Raw genomic sequence first — 24,644 nt, 5'->3', positions numbered from 1 at the left:
TGGTACCAGCCCAGCTCCAGAGGTGACCAAAGGGGACTGAGCCGATGACCATCTCGGAGGCTCCAGGACACGGGCTCACTGCGGTCACCCACGCAGCCCCAGTGACGTGAGCTGGGGGAGCTCCCACAGGGATCGCACGGCCAAGCGCAGGGAGTGGGAGTCATGGGTGCACCCCAAGGGTGTTCCAGAGACGGTTTCATCACAGATGCTACGCTGAAATAAGCAGGCACTGACCCAGCTGCATGGTTGAGCCCTGTCCGTGCTGGAGGGAGGAGAAGGGGAGCCCCGAGCAGTGGAACAGGATAGTGGGCTGGCACCCAGGAGAGAGCAGCTCCATGTCCTAATTAAATCTCTTCTCAGCCTTGTGTTTCTAAATTATCCCTCCCCCCTCCCGCCCCCCAGCTCTGAAAGCAGCACAGACGAGCCGCAGGACTCGTTTAAGGCTGGCTGTAAGTAATCCTCTCATTATCCCCTGCCATCCTCCCCTCCTCCTCCTGTGGATCCAGCCAGAAGATGAGGTAAGCACCGTGCTTCTCCTCTGAGATGCCAACAACGGCGTACCCACTCCTTCCCTGGGCGCAGAACAGCGGGCATCAAAGGATGGCACAGACCCTGGGTTCCTGCCGAAGCGCCGGCGGTCGGGCCAGCAGCTGGTGCACCAAGCACAGGGGTACCCAAAATGTTACAGGAACACAGCAGACGGGCATCTCCAACCACGCAGCCACAAGAGTAAGGACGATAAATCTTCACCACGTGCACAGGAGAAGCAACAGGCTTAAACTGTCACGAGGGAGATTTAGGCAAGAGACTGGAAACGCTTCCGCACAGCGAGGACAGCTCTGCCTGAGAGGTTATGAAACATCCATCAGATGCTGTTGGGAACGGGCTGCAGCGAGCTGCTCATCCTCTGGAGCAAGGATAGCTGCTTTCTCATGATCCCACCTGCCCGGGCTTCCAGCACTAGGCTGGAAGCAATTTAGGGCAGCACTGAACACCATGAGCCCTGATCCTTGCTGGGACAAGAGCCAAGGCACCTTTGTGCACAGCAGGACACTCAATATTGTAGAGGAGATGGAAATGTTCATGAAAACCTTCTCTTCTGCACGAGGGGAAAGCCAGGAGTCGTGTCGCATGCTCCTCTGCCCCAGCCCTGCCTCCAAGCGATGCTTATTAGTAGCTACTATAGCCAAGCCTTTTCTGGTCACCTACGTACCTTACACCAGAAGAGTTTCATGTGGAATTAGGCAGTGAGGGTCCTAATGAGCATTAATGCTCATTTTCCAGAAACAATCAGGCAGCTGGAGAAGTCCCAGAGCACTGCAGGAGAACAAGCTGGCTGATCCTTCAAAAAGGTGAAGGGTTGCGAGGAAATTCAAGGCCACTGGTCAAAACAAGTGCTGCTCAAGAATTAAGGAAAAAATATCATTAGTGGCAATTAACAAGGATTTGTGTAATGTCCGTGCTTTGGTGGGGTCAGGAGCTTGGAAAGAGGCAGCAGTGCCGTTGTACCATAGTGCCTTCCACAAGGCACCCGACTGCTACCTGGAAGTTCTGTAAACAAATGGAAAAGGAACAATATTGAAATAACAGAGGAAAAAAATGGCTCAGTACTGGAAACGACATCGTGAACAAGGACTCAGCAAGCAAATTTTCTGCTGAGTTATTCCAAGATGAGTTCCTAACCTGAAAGAAAGCACAACTGAGTCCGGAGGACCAGCTAGGGAGACTGCCAGGTAAATTGGGAATAACTGGTATTTCAGTGTAACTGGAATACAACTCTCAGCGTAACTCTCCATGTGTTAATTCCTCATAACTCATAGCAGCTGCCAAAGCACAGCAAATTCCAACAACTTCGCACGCCAAACCTCCTGCAGACTGGCTCCGGCTGCCTGATCCCCTTCTCCCTGCAGCCCTCCGGGAGGGGGATCCCTGCAGCACACACAGCAGCCAGCGCTCAGCTTTCCATAGCCACCTCCTGCTCTCATCAAACCTGGGTGCAGGACAACGCAGTGTTCAACATCTAGAGCCCCGTTTATTACCCCGTAACACAGCGCTGGCTCACCTGCTATTTTCAGGTTCCCAAATGGTACGTCGATAGATTGTTAATTATGGAGTTTAATCCTTAGGTGAAAAAACCACCCTGCTCTGACTCCAGTGACGAATGAATCTCGATGTGTCAGGGCAGTGGCAAGTGGATCTTCTCTAGTTACACCAGCTGGTGAAGAAGGATGGACTCGGGGTGTACGAATTCTTTACCCACCTTATTTTTAAAACTATTTTAACTTGCATCTCTTCTTTGGAGACCATAGGAAGGACTAGGGGCAAAGGATGTAATAGAAAACAATAAATGGGGACTAAATATTTTAAAATATAAGTACTTATACTGATTTAAAGCAAACCCCATAACAGCTTCTGTGTTCAACACACAAATTTTTCATCTAGAGACTGAGGGGGTGTCAGGATGGTTTTGAAATGTCTAGAAACAACCCATATTTACGGACCTTACAACATGCAAGAGAGCTCTCCAAATGGTGTGAACAGACAGGCGCGAGTCCAAGGCACAGACATTATTTATTAGATACATAACTGTAAAATAATTTGCACGTTTAGAGGACAGACTCCATTAGGTAAATCATAACTGCACAGAGTTATTTTTAAATAAAGAGGCTAAATCGCATCTTCTGCTGAGAACTAACACTGTGCAATTTCACTGGCAGGCACAGTTATTAGGTAAATGAAATATGAAAGTGAGCAAGATCATAATGCTTCCGGTCTAGGGGAAAAAAGTGTAAGGCACAACACAGGGCAGCAGCAGCTGCTCTGGAAGGAGACTGGCAGAAGCCATCTCAAATTCTGGCCCCTGCCTTCACAGAGAGGTGTCACCACTGCCTGGATGTCCCCAGACCTCCTCAGCTGGCGTGGCAGTGAACCAGGGAACGCAAACTGGCACACACTGACGTGCCTGGGGACAGACCCGGCGTGCCCGGCTGGAGCCCCGATTGTTGCGAGCACTTTATCAGCCAGGTCCGGCAACCTTCAGGGAACGCAAGGCAATTACTTGTGTATAGCCACAACTAGGTTCAGGCAGTGGGGCAGAGCTGCCTGCGCCTCCAGCCCCAGCCAGACATCCAGAGCTGTTTGTGTGACCATGCTCGAACCCTCTCCCGAACTGCAAGAAAACTGCTGCAAGAAACCACGTCTTCACAGAGACCAGGAGAGGGAGAGTTAAGCCAGGCTGTCTTGGGCACAGCCATCATTCCTGCCCCCCTGCCCACTGCTCCTCAAGGAGCTCACAATTCCCTGCCTCCTTGAATCACAGTGCCCAGGTGTCCCAGAGAGCGTAGGGAGAATCCACTGGGATCACAGAAAACATCCCAGGGAGGGGAAAACAGTTACATGCCATGTGCCGTTGTCATTGCTGAACCACCGCCGAGTGCCTATCCTATTTCCAGGCAGCTTGTCGTATCCATCCCTACGTAACACTGTCAAAATGCATCCAGGAAAACAGACCACCAGTCATCGCCCAGGACCGGGGCTCTACCCCGGGGAGCCTGGGCTCCACGTGAGGCTCAGCAACTGTGGCGGGAAGCAGATGACAACGAGTCACCAGTGCATCTGGCAGCCAATTCAGCAAAGGCAGTCCCTGCTGTGCAACGGGAGAACAAGCCCAAGCCAGAAAGCATTTGTTCGCAGTCCATCTCTGGACAGAATTTTGCTTCTGACATCAGAAGCGTGTTCTTGGGCTGCACGGACCCCACTGCAGTGGGCTACGGATCCAAGCACCAGCAGCGGCTACAGTTCCACCAGGCAAATGTCCCTACACACAAAACTGAGGATTTAATAGGAGCCCCTGGACCCATCCGTGGGGATGCTCTTGCATGTGCTGGAAGAGACTCAGAGCTGGTGGTGGCAGAAATCTGGAAGTGAAAAAACAGAAAAACTGCCAAGCGACAGCAATGATGAAGTAGCCGATACCAGCACAGATCCTGCCTCAGCACGTCCTTGTGTCATGGGCTGGCTGGGTGGTGCTGGGGTGTTGGGCAGAGATGCTGAAGAAGCAGGCCCAAAGAGACTCCTGTTAAGCCACTGCCTTCTGGGAATTACCCACCACTTTGGGCTGAGTCTGAAGCTTAACCTTTGATTGACTTTTCCTCTGCAGCTTCGTGTTTCCACCATGTCTGAGAAGAAGATTTGGGAGAAGTATTTTCACAGCATCACACAGCTCTGCAAGCTCTTGGTTCATGGGAATGTCCTAGAGGGCAAAACCACTACAGGTAAGTAAGCGTATGGTATGATTTACCATCCCTCAGAAAACAGATATTGCAACACATTCTGTGCTCTCTCAAACCAAAGACAAAATTCTGACACAAGATTGCGAGATCTGGAGCTGTTAGCCAACACCACCATGTTAAGGGCAGGTATGAGATTCAACAAGCAACAGCATCCTGCTCCCTGGGTAAGCAAAAGAGCTAAAGTGATGGTGAAGCAGCACAGAAATCAAAGGAAGATACAGGATCTCAGGCCAAAAGACTGTGAGCTAAAGTGGATAAAGGTGGAAAACACCCTGTCAGAAACAAGCAAACAAAGACCTGGAAAGTCAGGACAATGCCAGGATGGATAAGTAAGCCCAGAAGAATGGTCTACGGGAAGAGAAGTTAAAACAGCTGGAAAGCAGGAGGTCCAGGGACAGGCACTGAATGACAGAGGAAGGCTCAACATTTCAGGGATCATCAACTAAGGCAGACGTCTGGATTGTTCGTAGCAAAGGGTCACTAAGAACAAGATCCACCTGATTAAATGCTGGTGACTGCACAGCAACTGGTTCCTCTGAGCTCACCATCACAGCGTCCCTATGTAGTCCATGGTGATCCAGTCAACACAGAGCTGAGGTACAAGTCTTCCTACCCTAAAGCAGACCTCTACAGTTTGGTGTGTTAATTTTGCCTTTAATACCACTGACGAAACCTCCATCTTCTATGAACAGATCTTGTGTAATCACCTCAGACATAGTGACCAACATTGTGTGAGCTGGGCAAGACAAATTCCTCTTCAATAAACAACTGAGTAACTGTCTTCTCCTTTTAGAAACTAAAAGCAGTTGCTGGCTAATTGATCCTAAGGGCTTTAGGTGGCTACTGGCGCGAGACAGAGCCTCTGCTCCAGATGCTCTTTGGTAGGGAGTATGAGAAGCCTTGTGCTAAGACCTACCTGGTAACAGGGGGCTGACTTCTCAGATCTGGCACTGTTCACAAATGGGGTAGATGTCCAAGTGGAAGTTCCTGTGCCATGTAAGGGCCATTTGGCTTCATGGGAAAATGAAATGGGACAGAAATCTTTCCAAAACTACGTGCATCGTCAGAGCAGACCTCTCGAGCTTCCCAGGGAATTTATGAATTCACAGGTGGCCAGATCCCTCCCAGTGCTCAGTACCTTTGCACTGAGAGCTGAGCCCTGCTCCCTCCGCACCCTGCTGCTGCCCAAAGCCTAAGCAATGCCCAGCTCGCTGCATTCATGCACCTTGGAGCTGCTGCCAACACCTGAAGTGGGGCCTGGGCACATGCAGACATGTCCACGTTTGGAAGTCAGAGGCCATTCCCTCCACAGACAGTCCTCACTGGAGAGCAACAACACCAGAGGCAGAATCCCTCTGGCAGCCTTTTGTTATTCATACACCACACATTCAACCTCTTCCCTCCCTTCCCTCTTCTTTCTGGTGGAACACTTACTGGCAGGTCCAGGTTCTCCATGCCAGTGCCAGGATTTGCCCGTAGAGCTTTGAGGACCTCACAGCAGCCTTCACTCTGCATGGGATTTCTGGTCATCTGCAGTCAGAAAAGAATCAGCAGGAGGATGTGTGACATGGGTGTTACTGTATGATCCTTGACAGTACCAGTGGTCCCCAGGGGGTGGGATACCAGTGCGGTTTACTTCAAGTGCCAGTAACAGCAGCCCAGGGGCTCTCAAGCAGCCACCCCAGTGCCACCCACCACGCTGAACTGGACACTACCGCTGCAGAGACAGGATGCTATCCATGCTGCAAGACGCGGCAGGACAGGCTGCAGCCCACACAGTGGCAGGCTCACAGAAACCACTGCTCACTAAGGAAACTGCTGGGTATCAGCCCCCTGTTTTAGCGACACGATACTGGAACTGGGGAAGCACGGGAGGAGGCAGGCTGGGACAAGCTGATTTTGCTGTGGGTTTGTTCTAAGGGGTTCCAATCCAGGACATACGTGCATCAGTGATATTTAAATATGCATAAGAGGCTCCAATACCTTCCCAGGAAAGCTACTCACATTAAGTCTTCTCAGAGTCTTGTTTCCTTTCAGGCCAGCGGCAACGTGCAGAGCTCCTTCCACTGAAATACGGCTGTTGCTAAAACCAGATAAAAGGCAGTTTCAGACACCGGGCTGCAGGTGTTCCACATTCACATCGCTCAGGCAAAGGATCTGCAACCTCCTGCTTCACCCACCACTGAAAACGTGTCACATCCAGAGGGAATTTAGGGCAGCTCCTTCCAACTAAACAATTGTGTTCGGGAGGTTGGAAGCAGTGAGGAGTTGCCAGATCCCACCGGCTGATAGAAGTGAGGCTCACACAGCTCCGTGCCCCCAGTAGTGGAGCTGACCGTGTATTTCTGACAGGCACAGACACAAACGTACACAACACACGCCTGTGGCTGCCCACACAGATCAACAGGGACAGAAACACTCAACATCCACGCCTCGGCCCTCTCTTTTCCCATGCTTCTTACTCCTCAGAGCACCTGGACCCCTTTCCCTCACCCTTAGCTCCTCTCCTAAACATCCCCTACCAGGCCTTGTGCAATCCCCCAAACTCTCTTCTTCCCCTGCATCCCGTAACACATCCCACAGCCCCTCGGCAGCAACCCCAAGTTTAAGGGGAGGAACTGGGATTTGGGATGAGACCAGCAGTGCTAGTGTTTTGTAGCGCACCCTCTGCCCTACGCACCCACCACCCCGCAGGCAGCAGATCCCAGTGGCTGCTGTGGGCTTTGCCCACCGCTGCAAATGCGCAGCGGGACCAGAGTCTGCCTCACCTGACGTTGAGCTCTTCCAGCACGTTGTTGGCTTTAAGAGCCTCCCCCAGGGCAGCTGCTCCACTGTTGCCAAAGCCATTGTAGGAAACATCCAGCACTTTGAGGAAGACGTTTGCCTGTGATGTGACACAGACACACAACCGAAAATCTCCCTGTCAGTGGATACAGCCTTGGAGGAATATCCTTTCTATGGAGTACCGTGCCTTCTACTGTCCAAAAGCAGCTGGAGGCTGCACTAGCGCTGGGATGGCACATGGGATTGGCATTGTAGGAGAGGTGAAATTAAATGACCTTAGTGGCCCCTTTCAGCCTATGAGGCTGGAAGAACTGTTTCTTATTTTAATGAGAAACTATTTTAAGTACAGTGAAAACTGCATACGGAATACAAAACAATTTCTGTACTGATTTATGAACCAAAACAATTCAAAACATTCATTATAGCAAACTTGGCTCTAAAAAGGGAAAGAGCTAGAAATAGAGAAATGAAAACATGCAATATGTCGATAGACAATGGATGATTTTACTGTCTCAGTTCCAAGGTCCATATGATCCCAGGTCACAGATGGCTATTGGACAGGGAAGGGCACCAGGCAAACAGCACATCACGGCATTCGTGATTGTTTAAACAGCTACAGCTTCATGTGAGTCCCCAGAACTCAAAAACAGGAGTGAAAACATTTCCTACCCCCAAGCCTCTGGCCAAGGCAGCTGCCCCTTGGCTACAGAAATGGTTCCAGCTGATTTTAAGTTCCTTTAATCCAATGTTTTCTGCTATTGCTGTCCCAAGAATTTCACCTAAGAAAAAAATCCATGAAGCCAAAGAGTTTAAGAGTTAAAAGGATTAAATTTAAGAGTTAAAAGGAAGCTCAGGTTAGGTTAGGTGTTTCTCTGCAACTGTCTGTAATTACTTCTAGGCAGGCAATTAAAACTACAACATATCATTTTCTTTTCTACTGCCTTTCCCAGAAGCTGCCAGACAATAAAGCGTATTTGTTTCTCTCACCACAGGTTGCAAACGTAGCGGAGAGGAAGAGAAAATCCAATCACCAGATCACAAAGCCAGGCTCTGCTGCTCATGCGTGGAGATCTGACCGCACAGGCTCTTCCTCCAGCCTGATGCGAGTCTGAAAGCTGACACCAAGCAACCAGGTAGCTTCCCACAGCGTCTCACCCTTCCCAGGCTCTGGCCACCAGCCAGCTGAAGTCATCTCCTCTGTTCAGCTGGCAGAGAAGCCAGCTCTGCTCGCTCTTTAACCCCTCCCAGAGCTCATGTGCCGTTATAAAATCAGAATAGGTTTCCTCAGCAAGCATTCTGCGAGTTTTCCAATGGGGCAGGAAAGAAAGGAGGTTGTCAACCAGTGCAGAAGAAAAGGAAGCCATCTCATGCTTGAAGACCAGAAGACAGGGGAGAGCTGTTTGTAAAGGCAGCAGGAGGGGAGCAGGACAGGGGTGGAGAGAAAAATGGCCATTGCAGCCTTCAAAAATAAAAATGAGGAAAAAACCAGAACAGATCTGGGAAGGAACCAAGTGAATGGCTGGTGTGTTCCTGGGGGCCAGAAGAGATGAGGATTATGGTTGTGTCCTCTCTTGTAAGCCAGAGAAGCCCACTGAAGACATGGAGAATCTTCACGGAGGAGGCTATAGCAGGTGAGATGCGTGATGATTAAGGGTTGTAAAGCAGTGGATGAAGAGAAGATGGATTTTTCATGAAAGACCCAACCAGAGGAGAATGTGGATCTGACAGACAGCATGGAATGCAGCATGGGAGAGGAAAAATTCAGTATCTCCCTTTTTGAGCGTGTACTCATCACAGACAGTGTTGGAACTAGAGGGATTTGGAGCACAGTTGTAGGTTGAGACCAGGAGCAGGGAGCAGATTTGTGAATCTTCAGCCTGGAGATGGTAGCAGAACACATGGCTGGGGTTGCCCAAGGACAGCCACAGATGGAGAAGATGAAGTATGTGCCAGTAAGGTGCCAACAGGAGAAGAGCATAAAGGTTGAAAAGTCAGGGATTAGCAATGACATCATGAGGAGTGTTCTGCAGAAGTGGACAGCCAGGAGAAAGGATGGGGGAGTTCAGCCCAGCACAGCTGTTCCTGGTGACACCAGTACAGAGGAAGGCCCAGAGAGCAACAGCCAGGTTTCACCACATCACAGGAGCACTGTGGATACAATGATGCAATGATCCAACAGCACGCTTGGAAATCAAGAGCCAAAGGAAGCGCAATATGCATTGACAAGGTCAAGACCAAGAAGAACATAAAAAAAGAAACAGCCAAAGTCTTTAGCAAAGGAATTCTCCAAAGCACAGGCTGTCAAGGGTGGCAAGGTGTCAGAGAAGCACAAGCGCGTGTTTGTTTCACTCTCACACCCTCCCCTGGGCACCTGCAATCACTCCTCGGTGCCAGGGAGCTAGGCAGAAGGAAGGATTGCTGGCAAAGTCAGTTCTGCCGGGTTTTTTCTGCTCTTATTAAGCGTTTTACACACCTGTGGAAGCCGAAATAATGATCAAGAAAAAAAGTAGAACTTGGGAACTAGGAAGAACAGGGCAAAGAAACAAGAGGCAAAACTTGCAATACTATAAGAAAAGGCAGAAAATGAAGATGAATAGATGACGGTAGCTTGACAGTGGTTTCACCTACAAAGAGCCAAAAATACTTTTCAGGAAACTGAAAATATTAACCAACCTTGCTCTCCAAAGGCCTGAGGCAGACAAGCAACTCCTTAAGCTGCATTGCTAATGCAGCAGCACCCCTCTCTGTGCAAGGTGCAGAGACAGCACTTTACCTGCTTTGTCACCAAACATGTTGTAACTCAGATCCAGAATTTCTACTTTGCTGTTTGCTGTGATGGCATCTGCTAAATACTTTGCTGCGTGATCATCAAATTCATTTCCTGAGAGCTGGAGGGATACAATCGTAGTATTCTCTGGAAGCATAGCCGAAAAGGCCTTGGCTCCTTCAACACCCAATTTGTTGTCAGATAAGTCAACAGCTGGGGAAAGAAAAAACATTATCAGATCATCAAATCATCTCATATCAGCACCTGAGCTCTACGCTGCAAGGGCAGAAGTAGTGCCAGACTTGGAAAACACAAAGGATGAGCCTGGTCTAACATAGTAGTTCAGTAGGAACAACAGAAGTTAATTTTTGAATCCACAGCCTGTCTCCAGGATAGGCTTATCCACGTTTTGCCACATGAATATGGGAGACAAAAGCTCTCCTTGTACATCTGTGCTTCCCACTCCAGGCACAACCGACACCCAGCTAAGTTATATTGGGTCTCTTGGTTCCTCATCATGGCTTGAAAAAAAGAGTCTAGGCAGGGAGAGACAGCAAAGCTAAACGTGGAACGGGAATGGATGTGAAAACAGGCGCTGAGACCCGAACACGAAAGCATGAACTTCTCTGCCCACCTGCACACAGAATGGATTTTCCTAGCACAGAAGTAACAGAACCCTACACCTCTAATACTGAATCCAACCACTGGAGAAAAAAACCATGGAAAATCCCATGTTAACGGGGGTTTCGCAGCACTGAACCTGTCCCCTTCATCCATGACCACATCCCGACAAAGCTTATGGGCTGCCTTAGCTATAGGAGAGTTGTGTTCTCAGCTGTCTAAACTGACCTTGTTCTTTGTGGATAAAATACATCCTCCAGTGCAGCGACCAGTGTGACTTACAGCAAATTCCTGGCTGTATCCCAGCAGGGGCCTGGAGGTTCAGACACCGGAACAGGAGGTTAATGCACGTGCTGGAAAACGTGACAGACATGACGGGGGCTCCGTGCAGACCCATCCTGGGTCTGGGCTCTGCGCTCCTCACGTGGAAGCACAGCATGGGGACTCCTAGACTGTCTCTGCACGTAACAACCTCAGGGCTGGCAGGGCTTGTTAGTGCTTCTGGGTCTGTGCTGGCACAACCAGCTGTATCCCCCTGAACTGCCTTCCCTGCACCTCAGCTACGCAGGGCCACAGCAAGACCCTGCCACGTGTAACCCAGAACCCAGACAACCTGTCCACGTACAGCTGGGAGTTGCTACCTGAATTACAAAAGGCAGGAATATTGACTCTGGAAAAGCAGGGACTAAACCCATGATCTCTAGACACAACACTGCCCGACTGCGGCGAATTCAGGAAGCGCTGCTCTGCTTCTGCTCCCTGCATCTGTAGTATCTGCAGCCTAATCCACGTGAAATGTCCCTGGGAAGAGCAGACGTGCTGCTGCTAGAACAGAGGCTTGCAGGTTCGTTCTAGATGGGTTTCTCTTTCACCTGTTCCTACTTGGAAGCCCTGTCTTCTTAGATGCCAATCATGCAAATTCAACTTACAAAGCCTTAACCATTATTAAGCACATCCTCTGACTAGTCTAAGTTTCAGGTGGATGTTTCTGATCCACAGTCATAGCAGAAACTCGCTCTTTCTCCTGTCTTTCCAGCAGCTTCACAGGAATAACAGCACAAGGGCTGACTCCAGTTAGTGGCATCCTAACCTCACAAAAGTAAATGCCAGGAAAACAGGTGGAAAAGGTGACGAAGCAGCAGTTTCAAACACGCACAGTTCAAACAGCACCTCGGTTCTGGTACCCTTTTCACGACAGTCACTATGACAGCAGAACTGCTTAAATCCATAAAGAAGCACAGTTTCCTGCTCTACAGCAACATGTCTGCCAGAGAACAGCAGACGGGAGAGTTTCAGACAAACCTGAAATGTAGCAGTTTTCCTTCAGCATCTCGGCAATTGCAGCCGCCCCTTCTCCCTGCAGCCAGTTGTCGCCCAGGTCTAACGTGAGGACAGAGCTATCAGCCACCAAGGAAAGAGCTAAAGCCTTGGCACCCTGCAACAACAAAAACAAAAAGAAACCCAACACAATGGGTCATTTACAGTTTCACTGGGTTCACAAAGCTCTTGAGAATGTTTCTGTTTCAGCCCCCTCAGCCCCGCAGGGCTCAGGGGGATTTCACAAAGCCATCAGCAGAATCGTGCAGAAAGATTCCCCTTTCAAAATCATGCAAAGCCAGGCTGGAAAAGCAAACACCGAATATGGTTTAAGCTCAAGAGGTTTCATTTCACTTTTGTTATTTAAAAAAATAATTTTTTTTTCCCCAAGAACTATGAAAAATATTTCTGCTCTCAACGTTCATGACGTAGAGGAAAAGGGAAAGGTTCCGGCCCGCTGTGCCTGACGATGTCTCTCTCCAGACATCACTTCCACCTGGCGGTCTGTGAGCACAGCCATAGCAAGCACCGTCCGAATCCCGACCTCAGCATTCCAGAAGCTTCTATCATGCCAATGTCCTGGCCTGTTTCACTGGCAATTCTTAATTTCAAAAACATCTAAACAGAAGCATGGCAACGACCTTGCAATTACTCAACAGATACAGCAAAATCAAATTATTTTCCCTGGCTTTGGATGTTCTATTCCAGATAAAAGGAATTTAACTGAACCAGAAATTACTAGGAAAGGCTGCACCCTTTCCATGGTCCAAACTACGCGTTCCCAAAGCGCCATGGCCACTGAAAACAGCTTTCACGGGCGGGACTGCCCGACACCGAACCCCGCGGGGAGGCACAGCGGCCCCTGCCCGGTGTCTGAGCCTGGTCCGTGGCGTGTTACTGCCGGAACACTCGGGGTGCCAGGGCAAAACGGCCGGTCCCTCGGTGCGGGTCTGCCCCGACTCCCGGGCCCACAGCCCCGCGTGCCGGCAGCGACGGACGGGCCGGCCCCGGCCGGCCCAGGGTCCGCCGCCGCTCTGACGCCCCGGGGCCCCGCGGCGGGGTGACGGTGCGGCCGGTCGCTCACCCGCGGGCCGAGGCCGCGGTGCCGCAGGCTGAGCTCGGGGCCCGGTGCGCGCCGCAGGAGGCGGGAGGCCGGGGTCACGCCGCAGGCCCGGCTCGCCGCCCGGTACCGGCTCCCTCCCGCCGGGCCGCCGCCGTCCTCCTCGCCTGCGGGGAAAGAGCGCTGTGCAGAGCGGGTGCGGTTCCCCCGCCGCCGCAGCGGGGGCGCGACCCACGCCCGGGCCAACCCCGGCCGGTGGGACCCCCGCACGCCGCACCCGAGCTCCCCCCATCCGCGCCGCTTCCACCGGCCCCCGCCGCCGCCGCCATCGCTGCGCCGGGCCCGCCGCGCTGCTGCCATGGCGACGGGCGGGGCGGGGCTACGGCGGGGCGTCACGCTCCGCGGTGGGCGGGGCGGGGAGGGGCGGGAAGGGCGGGGCCTCGGCGGGGCGGGGCTACGGCGGGGCGTGACGGTGCCGCGACGGGGCGGGGCTACGACATGGCTTGACACCGGGCACGGCACCGCCCCCGGTGCCGCGACGGGCGGTACCGTACCGTACCGTACCGTACCGTACCGTACCGTACCGTACCGTACCCGCAGGGCCGGTCCCCCACTGGCCGCCATGGCGAGCCCGGCGCGGGAGGGTCCGTGCGGTGACCTGCTCGACTACAAGACCGTGAAGTTCGCGCTGACGCGGAACCGGCGCGTCGGGCTGCTGCACCGCCTGCTCCAGCTCGCCGTGCTGGGCTACCTGCTCGGGTAGGGCGCTCCCCTCCCGCCGCGGCGCGCCGGCCGCCCCCGGGGCCCGGCGCTGCCGGAGGGGAGGGGCGGGCCGGGGGGACCCCCTGAGCGCCCCTCGCTCCCGCTGCCCCTCCGCAGGTGGGTGCTGCTGGCGCGGAAGGGCTACCAGGACACCGACCGCGCCCCCCCGCGCCGCCGTCGTCACGAAGCTGAAGGGGGCGGCGGTCGCCGAGGCGGGGGGCGCGGGCCGGCGGCTGTGGGACGCGGCGGACTACGCGCGACCCCCGCAGGTACGGCCGGGCCCGCGCGGGGTCGGTGCTTCGGCCGCCCCGGGGGTGGGAGGCGGTTGGCAAAAGCTGCGGTAAAAAAAAAACCCAACATTTTTTTCCCTCCGGGAACGGCGCGGCGACGTTAACGTTGTGGGTCGTGAAGCTGTTGCTGCGGCGCTGCGGGGCGGGCCGCTGTAAACCCCCTTCCCAAGGTGCCCCCTTGCCCCCCAGGGAGAAAACGTGCTGTTTCTGGTGACCAATTTCATCGCGACAGCGAAGCAAGCCCAGGGCGCCTGTCCCGAGGTGAGTGAGCCGCAGCCCGGCGCCGCGGCGGGGCCCGGCCCGTACAGCCGCCGGTGCTGCGGCCGCGCAGCTGTGCGGGAGCTCGGCAGAACCCGTGCGAGGCCAGACAGAAGGGAGAAATGGGCTTTTGTTCCACACAAAACTGATTCCCCTCGTTCCCCTTGCTCCGCAGATCTTCCCCGCTCGTTTGCACTTGCTCTGTCATACCCGCATGAACCAAGCCGTGTATCCAAACGGTCTGGCCAGAATCACTGGTGGACCAGAAGGACGAGGGACGTGTCTGTTGGGTCCTTGCCAGCTCTCTGGGTTTCGTGAGGGATGGTGACACTGTGTGATCTTTCCAGGTTTTCTGCTGCCTTTGGACAAGGGCTGCTCTGGGGAGGCTGAGCTGTGTTGCCCCTTTGCTGTTCCATCTCCACGCTGCGGCTGGCATCAGCACTGCCATCCCCAGCTCTGCTACCTGTGTTCCTCTTTGAGTCTCACACATATTCTTGGTTTCTTGACTTGCTGCTCCATTCTTTTACCTCCGTTCTGCCACTTTTCCTGATGCCTTTACATGCACTCCATGGATCCCTGTGTCATGTTTCCTTTAGAACTTTGCCACAGGACTAGTGTCCTCCCCATCTTAGTGTCCTGTTTTTAGGAGGAACAGAGCACAAGGTCTAGGTGCTCTCCCAGTCAGCCAACACTTAATGGCATCTGTTCTCTGGTAGAAATCTTCTCCTTAAAGCTGGATTCAGGCCAGCTCCTCAGCTGAACTCTCCCAAGCTGTACCCTGCTTGGCAGACAGGAGCAAATGTCTTTTAAGCTAAGTCACTGCTGGCACCCTGTGCCAAGCACCATTTGTCCTGAGGGTCCCTTCGGCTTTTGCTGTGACCTGCTGTGCCGTGCCCAGCCTGATCCTGCTTCCCAGCTCACCCTGTGCTGCAGGCTGCTGGGCTGGGCTGGGCTGCTCTCCAAAGGCAGGCTGCAGAAAAGGAGGAGCAACCCTGGTTTTGGGTCGAGGAAAATGTTACTAATGACCCCTCTTTAAAATGTTGAGAACTCCTAAAGTACTAATAGCTGCAGGAACATCTCCAGGGGAAGAAATGTGCCATAGAGCATTTCAGGGCTCTCTCACAGGCAGCCACTGGCATCTCTAGATGCTTGTTTTTGCAGTGTGCAAGCCAGGATACAGAGAGAGCCGAGCGTCTCCTCCCATTACAGTGCTGTGGTGTGTCTGGGTGCCTGTCACAGCCTTCGTCCTGTGCTGCACTCCAGCAGCTTCTTAGTTGCTGGCTTTGGGGCTGCAGCTGACATTGATGTTTGGAAAGCTTTGAAGGTTTAGCAGTGACACCTTGCAGAAGTTCTGAATGTTCTCGATTACCGAAGTATTCTGTGCTGGCAGACCAAGGAGAAGTCCAGCTGGGGTCAGAGGCAGCACCTGAACGCAGGATGTGTTGTTTTAGCAGTTGATGTCTGTGTTGAGCTTAGATCTGGGGCTGAGCTGTGACTTGTCTCGTAGGGAGACCTTTCTAAGTTGATCTCAAATACCTTGAGTGGTTGGAAACCCTCTGCCTCTATTCGCGAGGAGCTCTGAAGGTCAATGAAGGTGATCAAATTAGACTTAGAGCCAGAAGGCATTAGTCAGGTAGGGCATCCACTCCGTCCAGATGCAAGCTCTGGGGCTAAGGCACCATTTTGCTTAAATTATGGTCTTCAGCACATCCAGCTGTGCTCAGCTCTTACAGGTCCAGATGCTGCTGATGGATGCACACGTGAGTGGCACTGGTCCCAACCCCAAGCAGCACAGGACCATGTCCTAAGAGGATGAAGGGAGTTGTAGATTTTTGGGAGAAGCCTCATCCTTCTTTGCTCACATGTGATGCTACTGGTGATTTGCTATCCGAGAAGGTTCACTTTGCTTCCCGGCCCCTGGTATGTGGCGGCACAGCTGTCGAGGGCTGGGAATCAGCAACTGTTTCTGATGAGATTAAGAATAAAGTCATCCTCTACCCACGTATTTGTGACTAAAGTAAATACAAACCTTTCAGCTGTGAGGTTGCAAGAGTTAATTTGTGCACAGATCTCTGCTGTCAACAGCACATCTTTGCTGCCCCTGTCTGAAATCACCCCTGTGCCAAGAACACAAACGCCATGAACTCCGAGCAGCATCTGAGCTCTGCTGTGAGCGTGAAGGGACATGCTCTGCTGTGAGCATGATGGGGGGGACATCTTCTGAAAACGTGTAGTGGTTCACGCTTGTTCTAAAAGCTGGTGCGCTCATGTTCCTGTCCTGCCCCAAACCTGCAGTTCTTGAGTAGATTCCTAGAAAAATTTGTTACTCCTAATTGTCCCAAGCTTTGAGACTCTTACCTAACCAAGATGCAGCAATGGTTTAGCGAGCTTTAGGAGCACAGACCCAGGGCCCCATGAGGACTTTTCACTGAGTCTAGATCTCTCTGCTTCTCTCACAATGCACTTGTGGCACGTGTAACCTGATTTGGATCATGCCTGGGGAGGAAGCCAGCACCGACAGATGTCTTTGAAGGCTCATTTCCACTAAAAGGTGCTAGGAGAGGTTGAAACCTTCTTGGCCAGGTTTTACGTTTTCTATAACACCATCACAGACTTCAGTACCTGAATTTCCCCCAAGCTTTGCAGCTTGCATGCCCTGAACACTCAGAAGTGTCTGTCTGCCAAGTGGCACTTGTCATGTGTCTTGTTACCTGGACTTGGGAAGAGACTGACGTGCTCATCTGCCAGTATCTGTTGTCTGGCTCCTTCTGGAGGCTGAATCCATGACATCTCATTTGGATCCAGGACAAGAAAATGCTCTCATAAGTGCTTATTACAGCATTGCAGGTGGTTCCTGCAAGCTATGAGTGGGCCATCAGTGGGGGTGAGGGGCATGAATCCAGTAGCCACCTCTCTCCAGCAGTGGATCAGGACTCCCTGGTCGCTCTGGTGAGTCCTGTGGGCTTACCCTGAGACACCCCTCCTTGCTCCCAGGCCCCTTCACCTCCTTGCTGGCACGTCCAGCCCAATGTTTGCTGTGAGCCACACGCTTGTGTGCATGCCTGCGCTTGCTGTAGCTGGTGGCACACGGGCCCCTGCAACCAGTGCCCCCAGCTGCTGGCATTGAGACCCTCGTGCCCGCGCAGAATAGAGCCCCTCACCCAGGAAAACAGAAGTGGAATTCAGTCCGAAGACAGGACAGACCGTGCCAATGAGGTGCAGGGCAGCTCTTCACATGCAACCAGTCCTTTGCATCCTTTTCTCCCTCTATTACCCAATGTTAGTTCCTTCTCAGCTCACCTAGATCCGCCCTTTCCATGCCTTTTCTTTCTCGCCTAAACATCCCGTCCCCTAAATGTTCTGTGCAATCCCAAAATGCTCTTCTCCTACATCCCATAACGATTCCCATACCACTAGAAGGTCTGCTGCCCCTCAGCCCAAGTGTGCTTCAGAGAGCTGCTCCTCTCAGCTCGTCATGGTGGGTTGCACAACTGGAACAAGGGGCTAGGGCTGTCCTGGGACAGCTCTGGGGGTCCCGGACAGAGCCCTGCTTCTTCTGACCCCATAACTGGGGTTTCCCCCCTGCCTTAGGGGCTCTGTGCCCCTCTGGGCGTGGGGAGGTGGGTTCCTGATGTGCTGGCTGCTCCTGCGATGGCCTGGGAGTAGCTGAGGGACGGTGTTACTCGTATTGCCCCACCTGCCGGCGTCTCTCTGTTTGAACAGGAGCTTTTTGCTGCTCCTGGCCATCAGGTGGGTCCAGAGCAAGGGTGAAGCTTTCCGTGTCTCCTGGAGAACTTGTGTTACGCTGTGTTTAGGGACTCTTCCGTGCTCTCCCGGGGAAACTGTGGTGGTGCTTTACAAGGTGCTTAATGGGCTCTGCCATTAAGGCCCTCCCAAACCCAACTGTGCTTGTTCCCAGACCCAGCCGAGAGGTCCGGGCTAGCTCCCGAGGCTTCCTCTGCCACCGAGGTAGAGGAGGCGCACGCCCCGGAGAGCGCGGAGATGGGCAGGAAGGATTGCCCCTCGGAGATGCCTCTCTCCACACTGCCTGGAGGCTGCCTGGGTTCTGGACATGGTGGCTGTCTTCTGTAAGCGCTTGGAACGTGCTTGGAGAAACAGGAGCAGCAGCCCAGAAATGCGGGTGAGGACCGCGCGGTCTCGGGCGGCTGCGCAGCGCAGTGACAGCACTTCTCTCTGTTTCTCTCAGAGCCCCTCTGTTCTCGACGCGACGTGCACAGAAGATGCAGACTGTCCCACGGGAAACCCGGTGGTTCACGGCAACGGTACTGGGTGTTTTGCTAAAAACCCCATAAAGTCATTTAATTCCTCGTGTGTGGTAGGATGCAGATCACAAAGGTGGCGGATTGCCTGAGCGCGGTGCTTTTCGTGAGCGCGCATGGAAGCGCTCTCCAGCCGTTTATTCCTGGCAAAACCTTGCGGTGACGTGTGGCGGCCGGAGGGGCAGGTGCAGCGGGCACCGGGCACCGGGCACTGCCACGGCGAGCACGGCGGAGCTTTGTTTCTGATGGTGGCTGCTGGAATTGAAACCACTGTGCCGTGTGATTGGCAGGTTTTCCTGTTGTAATAAAACTGGCTTTTATTTCACGCCGATTAATGTTAGCAGCCCGCATGGGCTCAGCTGGAAAGGGCTCTCAGCTCCCAGAGGTCAGTAGCCAAAGCTCTGTGTGCAGGATTGCCTCAGCTCCCACCCAGGGAGCATCTTCCCATGCAGCCCCCGCGGGGCAGGGGAGGCTGCGCGGGGCAGGCAGGCGCTGACAGCAGCGAGCAGCTTCGTGTCTGCGTGAAACAGCTCCTGTCCTCCGGCCTCGAGGGAGGGTTTCACTGGGAAGTTGTTGGGTGGGGAAAACACCGAAGACGATCCCAGGGTCGTCTTTGTGGTTCAGGTTTCGAGAAGGCCAGAACAAGCCAGTGGCCAGGCCACTGTCCCAGGAGGGGAGCTGCAGAGAAGAGGTTTCGAAAAGGAATAGCAAATTGTGCATGTTGTCTCATTTCTAGGGATAAAAACTGGGAAATGTGTGATGTTCAACACGACCCATTCCACCTGTGAGATCTATGGCTGGTGTCCTGTGGAGAATAACACTCTGCCCAGGTATGGCACAGGGTCAGTGGACAGCAGATGGTGAGAGCTTTGGTTGCTTCTCTCTGTGCTCTGTGTAACCAGGGGCCTGATCATACCTGCCTGGGGGCCACCAGGCTCAGGGAGATAATTGGCTTTGGTCTACCAGTCAATTAAGCCCAGAGAACTTCATGCAAGAGCATTTCTTGCAGCTGTCTGTTGTAGCCAAAGTCCTGGGATCGTGGAACAGGCTGCGGAGTGAGGGGAGTGGGGACATGCCTTGGCCACTGTGCAAAATTTGAGTTCATTGGTTATTGTTTTCCAGGAAACCTCTACTGGCTGAGGCGGAGAACTTCACTCTTTTTATAAAAAACACTGTCCACTTCACCAAATTTAATTTCTCCAAGTAAGTATGACGCTCCTCCAGCCGGACTATACGTGCAGCTCAGTCCAGCCTCTGCTGAGCTTGCCTGCCCAGGGGCTGAGCAGCCGAGGTGTCCGAGAAGCCGTGTGACGGCCGGGGCAGGTGGTGGCTCGGGCAGTTCCAGGCCAGGATAGTGTGTTTAGGAGAACGCTGCTCGCTTTGGCAGCACGTGTGTTTGCAGCCATGAGAGCAATGGGATGGGGAGCCCCTGGAGAGAGGGGCTGCTGTGCTCCCACCTGTCCAGAGCACTGCAAACAGAGCAGGACAAGGCCAGTCATTCCCAAGGTCTCGTTCTACCCCATCTGCTTTTGCTTTTTAGTCCCTGCAAAAGCGCTTACTCTGGCAGGAGACGTGGCCTGGGGCAGTTACCACCCCTGGAGCAGTAACTCGGGCTGTGCCATTACATCTCACAGTGATGGGAGCTAAGTGCCAGAAGAAGAACAAATGCAGAGGAGGAGAGGAGCTGGGAGGGGAATCATAGCATCATAGAATCATCTGGTTGCAAGAGACCCTCAAGATCATCGGGTCCAACCATTCACCCTGCACTGTCAGGGTCCCTAAACCATGTTCCTCAAACACCCAATCCACACATTTTTTAAACACCTCCAGGGATGGGGACTCCACCACCTCCCTGGGCAGCCTGTTCCAATACTTCACAACCCTCTCTGGAAAGAAATTTTTCCTGATATCCAACCTAAATTTCCCCTGGTGTAACTTGAGGCCATTCCCTCTCATCCTGTCGTTCATAACATGGGAGAAGAGACCAACCCCCATCTCCCTACAACTTCCTTTCAGGTAATTGTAGAGAGCGAGAAGGTCCCCTCCGAGCCTCCTCCAGACTAAACAGTCCCAGCTCCCTCAGCCGCTCCTCATAGGACAAGTTCTCCAAACCCTTCATTAGTTTTGGGAAGGACCATGGCAGGTGCTATAAAGGGTGATAATTCCATGTGTGATTCCTCTGGACCAGTTTCCCTCTGCTCTCTCTCCAGCTGAGGCTTTAGGAGAGGCAATGACTTATCTCCCTCCGAAGCACGAGTGTTAGTGGTCCCACTCCAGGAGGAGGGTCCCCTTTTCAGTCCTGCAGCAGGGCTCCCTGTCCTCCCATCCCAGCTCCCTCTCTCTCCCCCCGTCTCAGGTGCAATACTTTGCAAACCAATGACCCCACCTATTTCAAGAGCTGCACGTACGATCCATTCTTCAGCCCCTCCTGCCCCGTCTTCCGTGTCCGTGACATGGTGGAGGCAGCTGGAGAGACCTTCGAGGACCTCGCACTGCTGGTATTTGCTTTTTCTTTATGGAAGATGACTGCAAATTGCCCAAGGGTGTGGGCAAGGGGCGGGGGACAGGGCTGACCCCTGCAATGCTGAAGGAACGATGTGGTGTTTGTGTGTGATCTGCGAGCACCTGAACAGTAAAGCTCTCAGCACATCTCCGGTCCTCGGCTTCTCCTGGAATAAGGCGTGTTTTGCAGGGGGGCAGCATCGGAGTTCGCATCGAGTGGAACTGCGACCTGGATCACCCCGCTGCGCAGTGCCAGCCGCGGTACTCCTTCCGCCTGCAGGACAGGAGGTACAATTTCAGGTGAGGGTGCTGGGACAGCGGCCACACGGGTCTGTGGGATGAGCACACGGCAGTCGTTTGAGATCTCGGTTTTCCTGAGTGACGCTCCGAAAGGGGCAGCAGGGACATCGGGACATGGCAGCTCAGCGCATGGCCTGTCAGTGCTGGGTGCCGTGGTAGTTCCCACGCCTCGTAGCTCTGCTTGGTTTGGAGCTGGGCAAGGCATTACCTGCCTGGGGGCAGGGATGGGTGGCTGCTGAGGACCGTGCCAACCCTGGACAGGACACACTGGGAGCTGCACGCTCCCAGTACCCTAGGCTGGTGCTGAGCGGTCGCCGATGCCAAGCTAGTAAGCCATGGCTCCGTGTGCATCGCCCGTGTCCAAGCCGCTGGAGGACATGGGGTGTGCCCAGGCATGTGGTAGCCCCAGCAATCATAGGGCACTGGCAGCCCTCTTCCCTCGCTGCCTGTGCAGAGCTCCATGGCTTTCTGAGCCACATCCAATGCCTCCCGCAGAACGGCCTCCTACTACTGGGACTCCCAGCGGCAGCTCTACCGGAACCTGCTGAAACTCTACGGCATCCGCTTCGACATCTCCGTGCACGGCCAGGTACCGTCTCCTCTGCAGACTCCGCATGTGTGGTCCTGGCTGCTTTGTCACCGGGGCTGACTCCTCGCACCGCTCCCTGCTGCTCTCTCCTGCACCCAGCCCCATGGCTTCCTGCTGGCATCGCTTCTCCGCGCCCTGGTGAGCTCTTCACTCTTTCCAGAGTTTTCCAAGCAGAGCAGGGAAAAACGATCTCTCTCATTTGAAGAGAAACTGCTTGGTAATGCCCTGAGCAGGGAGGCTTCCCTTGCTGAGGATCTGACATGGGTGTTGTGAGATGCTGGGCCCTGTAGGCAAGGTGAGCTTGTCTGGGCAGAGGGGCTGTCAGCATCTCTGAGGGTCTCATGGTGGGAACACCCCGGCAAAGATCAACCTGAACTTTCCTGAACCTGGACAATTCCTTCTTGATTAGTTGTACCCCTGGGGAGAAAGGCATGGGCATGATCAGGGCTGACACTACTCTGCGTGCAGGGTCACTGACAAACTCAATACTCAGCTGTGCAAGATGGGGCCTCTGCTGAGAGGACTTGTCACCCAAGAGATGTCCATAACTGATCTGTTGTGCTTAGCAGTGGCCTTTTCACCTGGACAGGGTGAAGCACACAGTGCAGAACAGGGTGCGCGACTTCGGGGTGGTGAGACCAGGTCTGGGGGTGTGGAGCAGGAGAGAATAGCCAGGAGAGAGATGGGAATCCATCCCTTCCCTCAGCGATACCAAAGCAGAAGGGGCCGTGTGTGCTGTTCGCTGGGCTGCAGTTCCGTGGGTGGCAGCTCCTGGTGCCCTGCAGCAGGAGGGAGGCTCCCGCCGTGCCTGCAGGAGTTGGTGGGTCGCAGTAACCTCTGCTGCAGCCGAGTCAGGAGCTGCCTCAGCCCCTTCTTTGGCAGCCAAAGGGGTTTTGAGTCAAGGCAATAGCAGCCGGGTTCCTCCAGCTGGGCACAGAGAAATGACCGTGGTTTCCTCCAGCATCTCCCCTTTCCCCAGACAGCTGGCTTTAAGCACGCCGCCCAGCGGGGCTCGTCCCACAGCCCTCTCACCGCTCTCTGTCTTCCCCCTCCACCCACTGTTTCTCACCAGGCTGGGAAGTTCAGCATAATTCCTGCTGCTGTGAGCTTCGGCACTGGCATCGCATTCTTCGGTGCTGTGAGTACTCCAGATACGCTCTTTTCCTCCAAACCGTGGGTTGGGATTTGCCTCTCGACTGTGGTTTCCCCTGCCTGCCTGGGCACAAGGCTTCCTGGGTGCTGCCAGCTGGGCGGGGAGATGGGCTGGCAGGGTGTTAACTCCCATTTTTCATCATCAGCAGTAAGACACTGCCAGATCAAGCATCCTGAGCGCTGGCAGGGGCACATCTCATGGAGACCAGGTGTTTTTGCTGACCCTGGGCAGGTGCATCGCTGGGTGTTGCTGGCTGGTCTGCTCTAGCTGTCTCAGCCAGCAGGACAGAGCACCTCCACTCTGTGTTTCTGCCCTGTCTCTCGAGGGAGGTGGTGTCTGGCTCCAGCACGGACGTGGTTTGCGGCCATTGAGATGGGGCAGCCCCTTGTAGGGCATTTCTGTGGCACTTCCTCTTCAGCAGAGTCACTGACTCCCCCACCTGCCTCCCCTTTCCTCCCTGATGTGCTCCTCCCAGTCCCTTACATGCCTGTGACAGCGGGTCTCTGCTGGACCAGCCCTGACCTTACATCCATGCATCGCAGCCCAGATGATCACATCTAACATCCTGTGCAGCTAATGGGACCAGCTGGGGTCAGAGAGGACCTGGTGGAGCTGCCTGGGTGGCCTGGGCCAGAGGCAGGAGCTGCCCAGGCACTGGAGGTTGGCCCGTGGCCCGCTGCAGGGCTCGGTGGGTGCAGGGGGCAGAGGGGCTGGTGCTCCTGCAGGAGGGTGCACTGCTGACTGCCCTGCTGTGCTCGTCTGTCCCCAGGCCACGGTGGTCTGTGACCTGGTGCTGCTCTACCTGGATGCGAAGGCTGATTTCTATTGGAGAGAGAAGTTCGAGGAGGTAAGGATGGGGCCGCTTTGGAGAGCTGAGGTTGGAGAGAAGTTTTGTGAGTGGATTTATTTTCTGCCCGTTGGCTAAAACTCGATTCACAAGATCTGAGAAAACCCCGGTGGAGTTGTTCTTAATCTCCACCTCTCGGGCTTGGTGGCTGGTCTGAACTGAACCCAAGCGAGATTAAACTCTTACAAGGTCAGTGACCAGAGGTGGCTGCGGGGCAGAGGAGCCCAGCTGGTGCCCCGGCTGCAGGGGAAGCTGCACCACCTCCACTACGGTTCGACAACAAGGAGTCCCCAGGGGGACTTTACCTTGGGAACCAGCTCCACATTCGTCCACCCTCCTTGGGACTGAATCTGGCCAAGCTCTGTGCGGAGCGGGGCAGCTCTCCAGCGCGTGCCCTGACGCTGCGGTTCGGTGACGGGTTTTCCTGCCGTGCGTGGTCCCTGCTTTGGCACTGCCCAGTCCTGGGGAATTGGGGAGCCAGGGGGCCCCCGCAGAGCAGCAGAGCTGCCAGCCCTCCCTGGGGCCATCTTTGGCTGTGCCTGGCCAGGTCTTGGAAACGTCTGAGGACAGAGATCCCTCAGCTCCTGGTGAACTGTCCCAGGGCTGCTCTGTCCTACTGGGGGGAAAAAAGTTGTTCCTAGTGCCCGATCTCAAATCCAAAGTGGTGTGGGGATCTCAAACAACGAGTCCAATTGCACGGGACTGAGCAGAGCAGCACAGGACCACCTGCCTGGGCTGGCCCCTTGTCCCTAGTACACTAAGATGCCCCTGTTCGTTTTGCAGGCAAAGCCCCCTAAAGGTGAGAGCGAGGCCGCAGCTTAG

At 54.1% G+C, this 24,644-nt stretch overlaps 2 protein-coding genes across 2 annotated transcripts; one reads left to right on the top strand and one right to left on the bottom strand.

Moving 5' to 3' along the window:
• Positions 1 to 437: 437 nt before the first annotated feature.
• On the bottom strand, positions 438 to 13,465 carry LOC104378452 (uncharacterized). Its single transcript, XM_086623706.1, has 9 exons — positions 13,426 to 13,465; positions 12,866 to 13,008; positions 11,767 to 11,899; positions 9,850 to 10,056; positions 7,746 to 7,855; positions 7,061 to 7,176; positions 6,297 to 6,375; positions 5,727 to 5,822; positions 438 to 572 (listed from the first exon to the last, which is right to left on the bottom strand). Exons 1-9 carry the CDS (start codon positions 13,463 to 13,465, stop codon positions 438 to 440), a joined length of 1,059 nt encoding a protein of 352 aa, XP_086479832.1.
• On the top strand, positions 13,464 to 24,644 carry P2RX6 (purinergic receptor P2X 6). Its single transcript, XM_086623705.1, is given in 13 exon segments — positions 13,464 to 13,600; positions 13,721 to 13,760; positions 13,762 to 13,872; positions 14,083 to 14,154; positions 18,359 to 18,434; positions 19,168 to 19,261; positions 19,554 to 19,634; positions 20,788 to 20,929; positions 21,124 to 21,233; positions 21,729 to 21,822; positions 22,895 to 22,960; positions 23,745 to 23,822; positions 24,606 to 24,644. Coding segments are annotated over 13 exon segments (1,140 nt in total).

The sequence above is a fragment of the Tauraco erythrolophus genome, chromosome 19 (genome assembly GCF_009769465.1).
Source record: "Tauraco erythrolophus isolate bTauEry1 chromosome 19, bTauEry1.pri, whole genome shotgun sequence".
Taxonomy (NCBI): Eukaryota; Metazoa; Chordata; class Aves; order Musophagiformes; family Musophagidae; genus Tauraco; species Tauraco erythrolophus.
The sequence above is the reverse complement of the archived record's forward strand: the minus strand, read 5'-3'. Positions and strand labels throughout refer to the sequence as shown.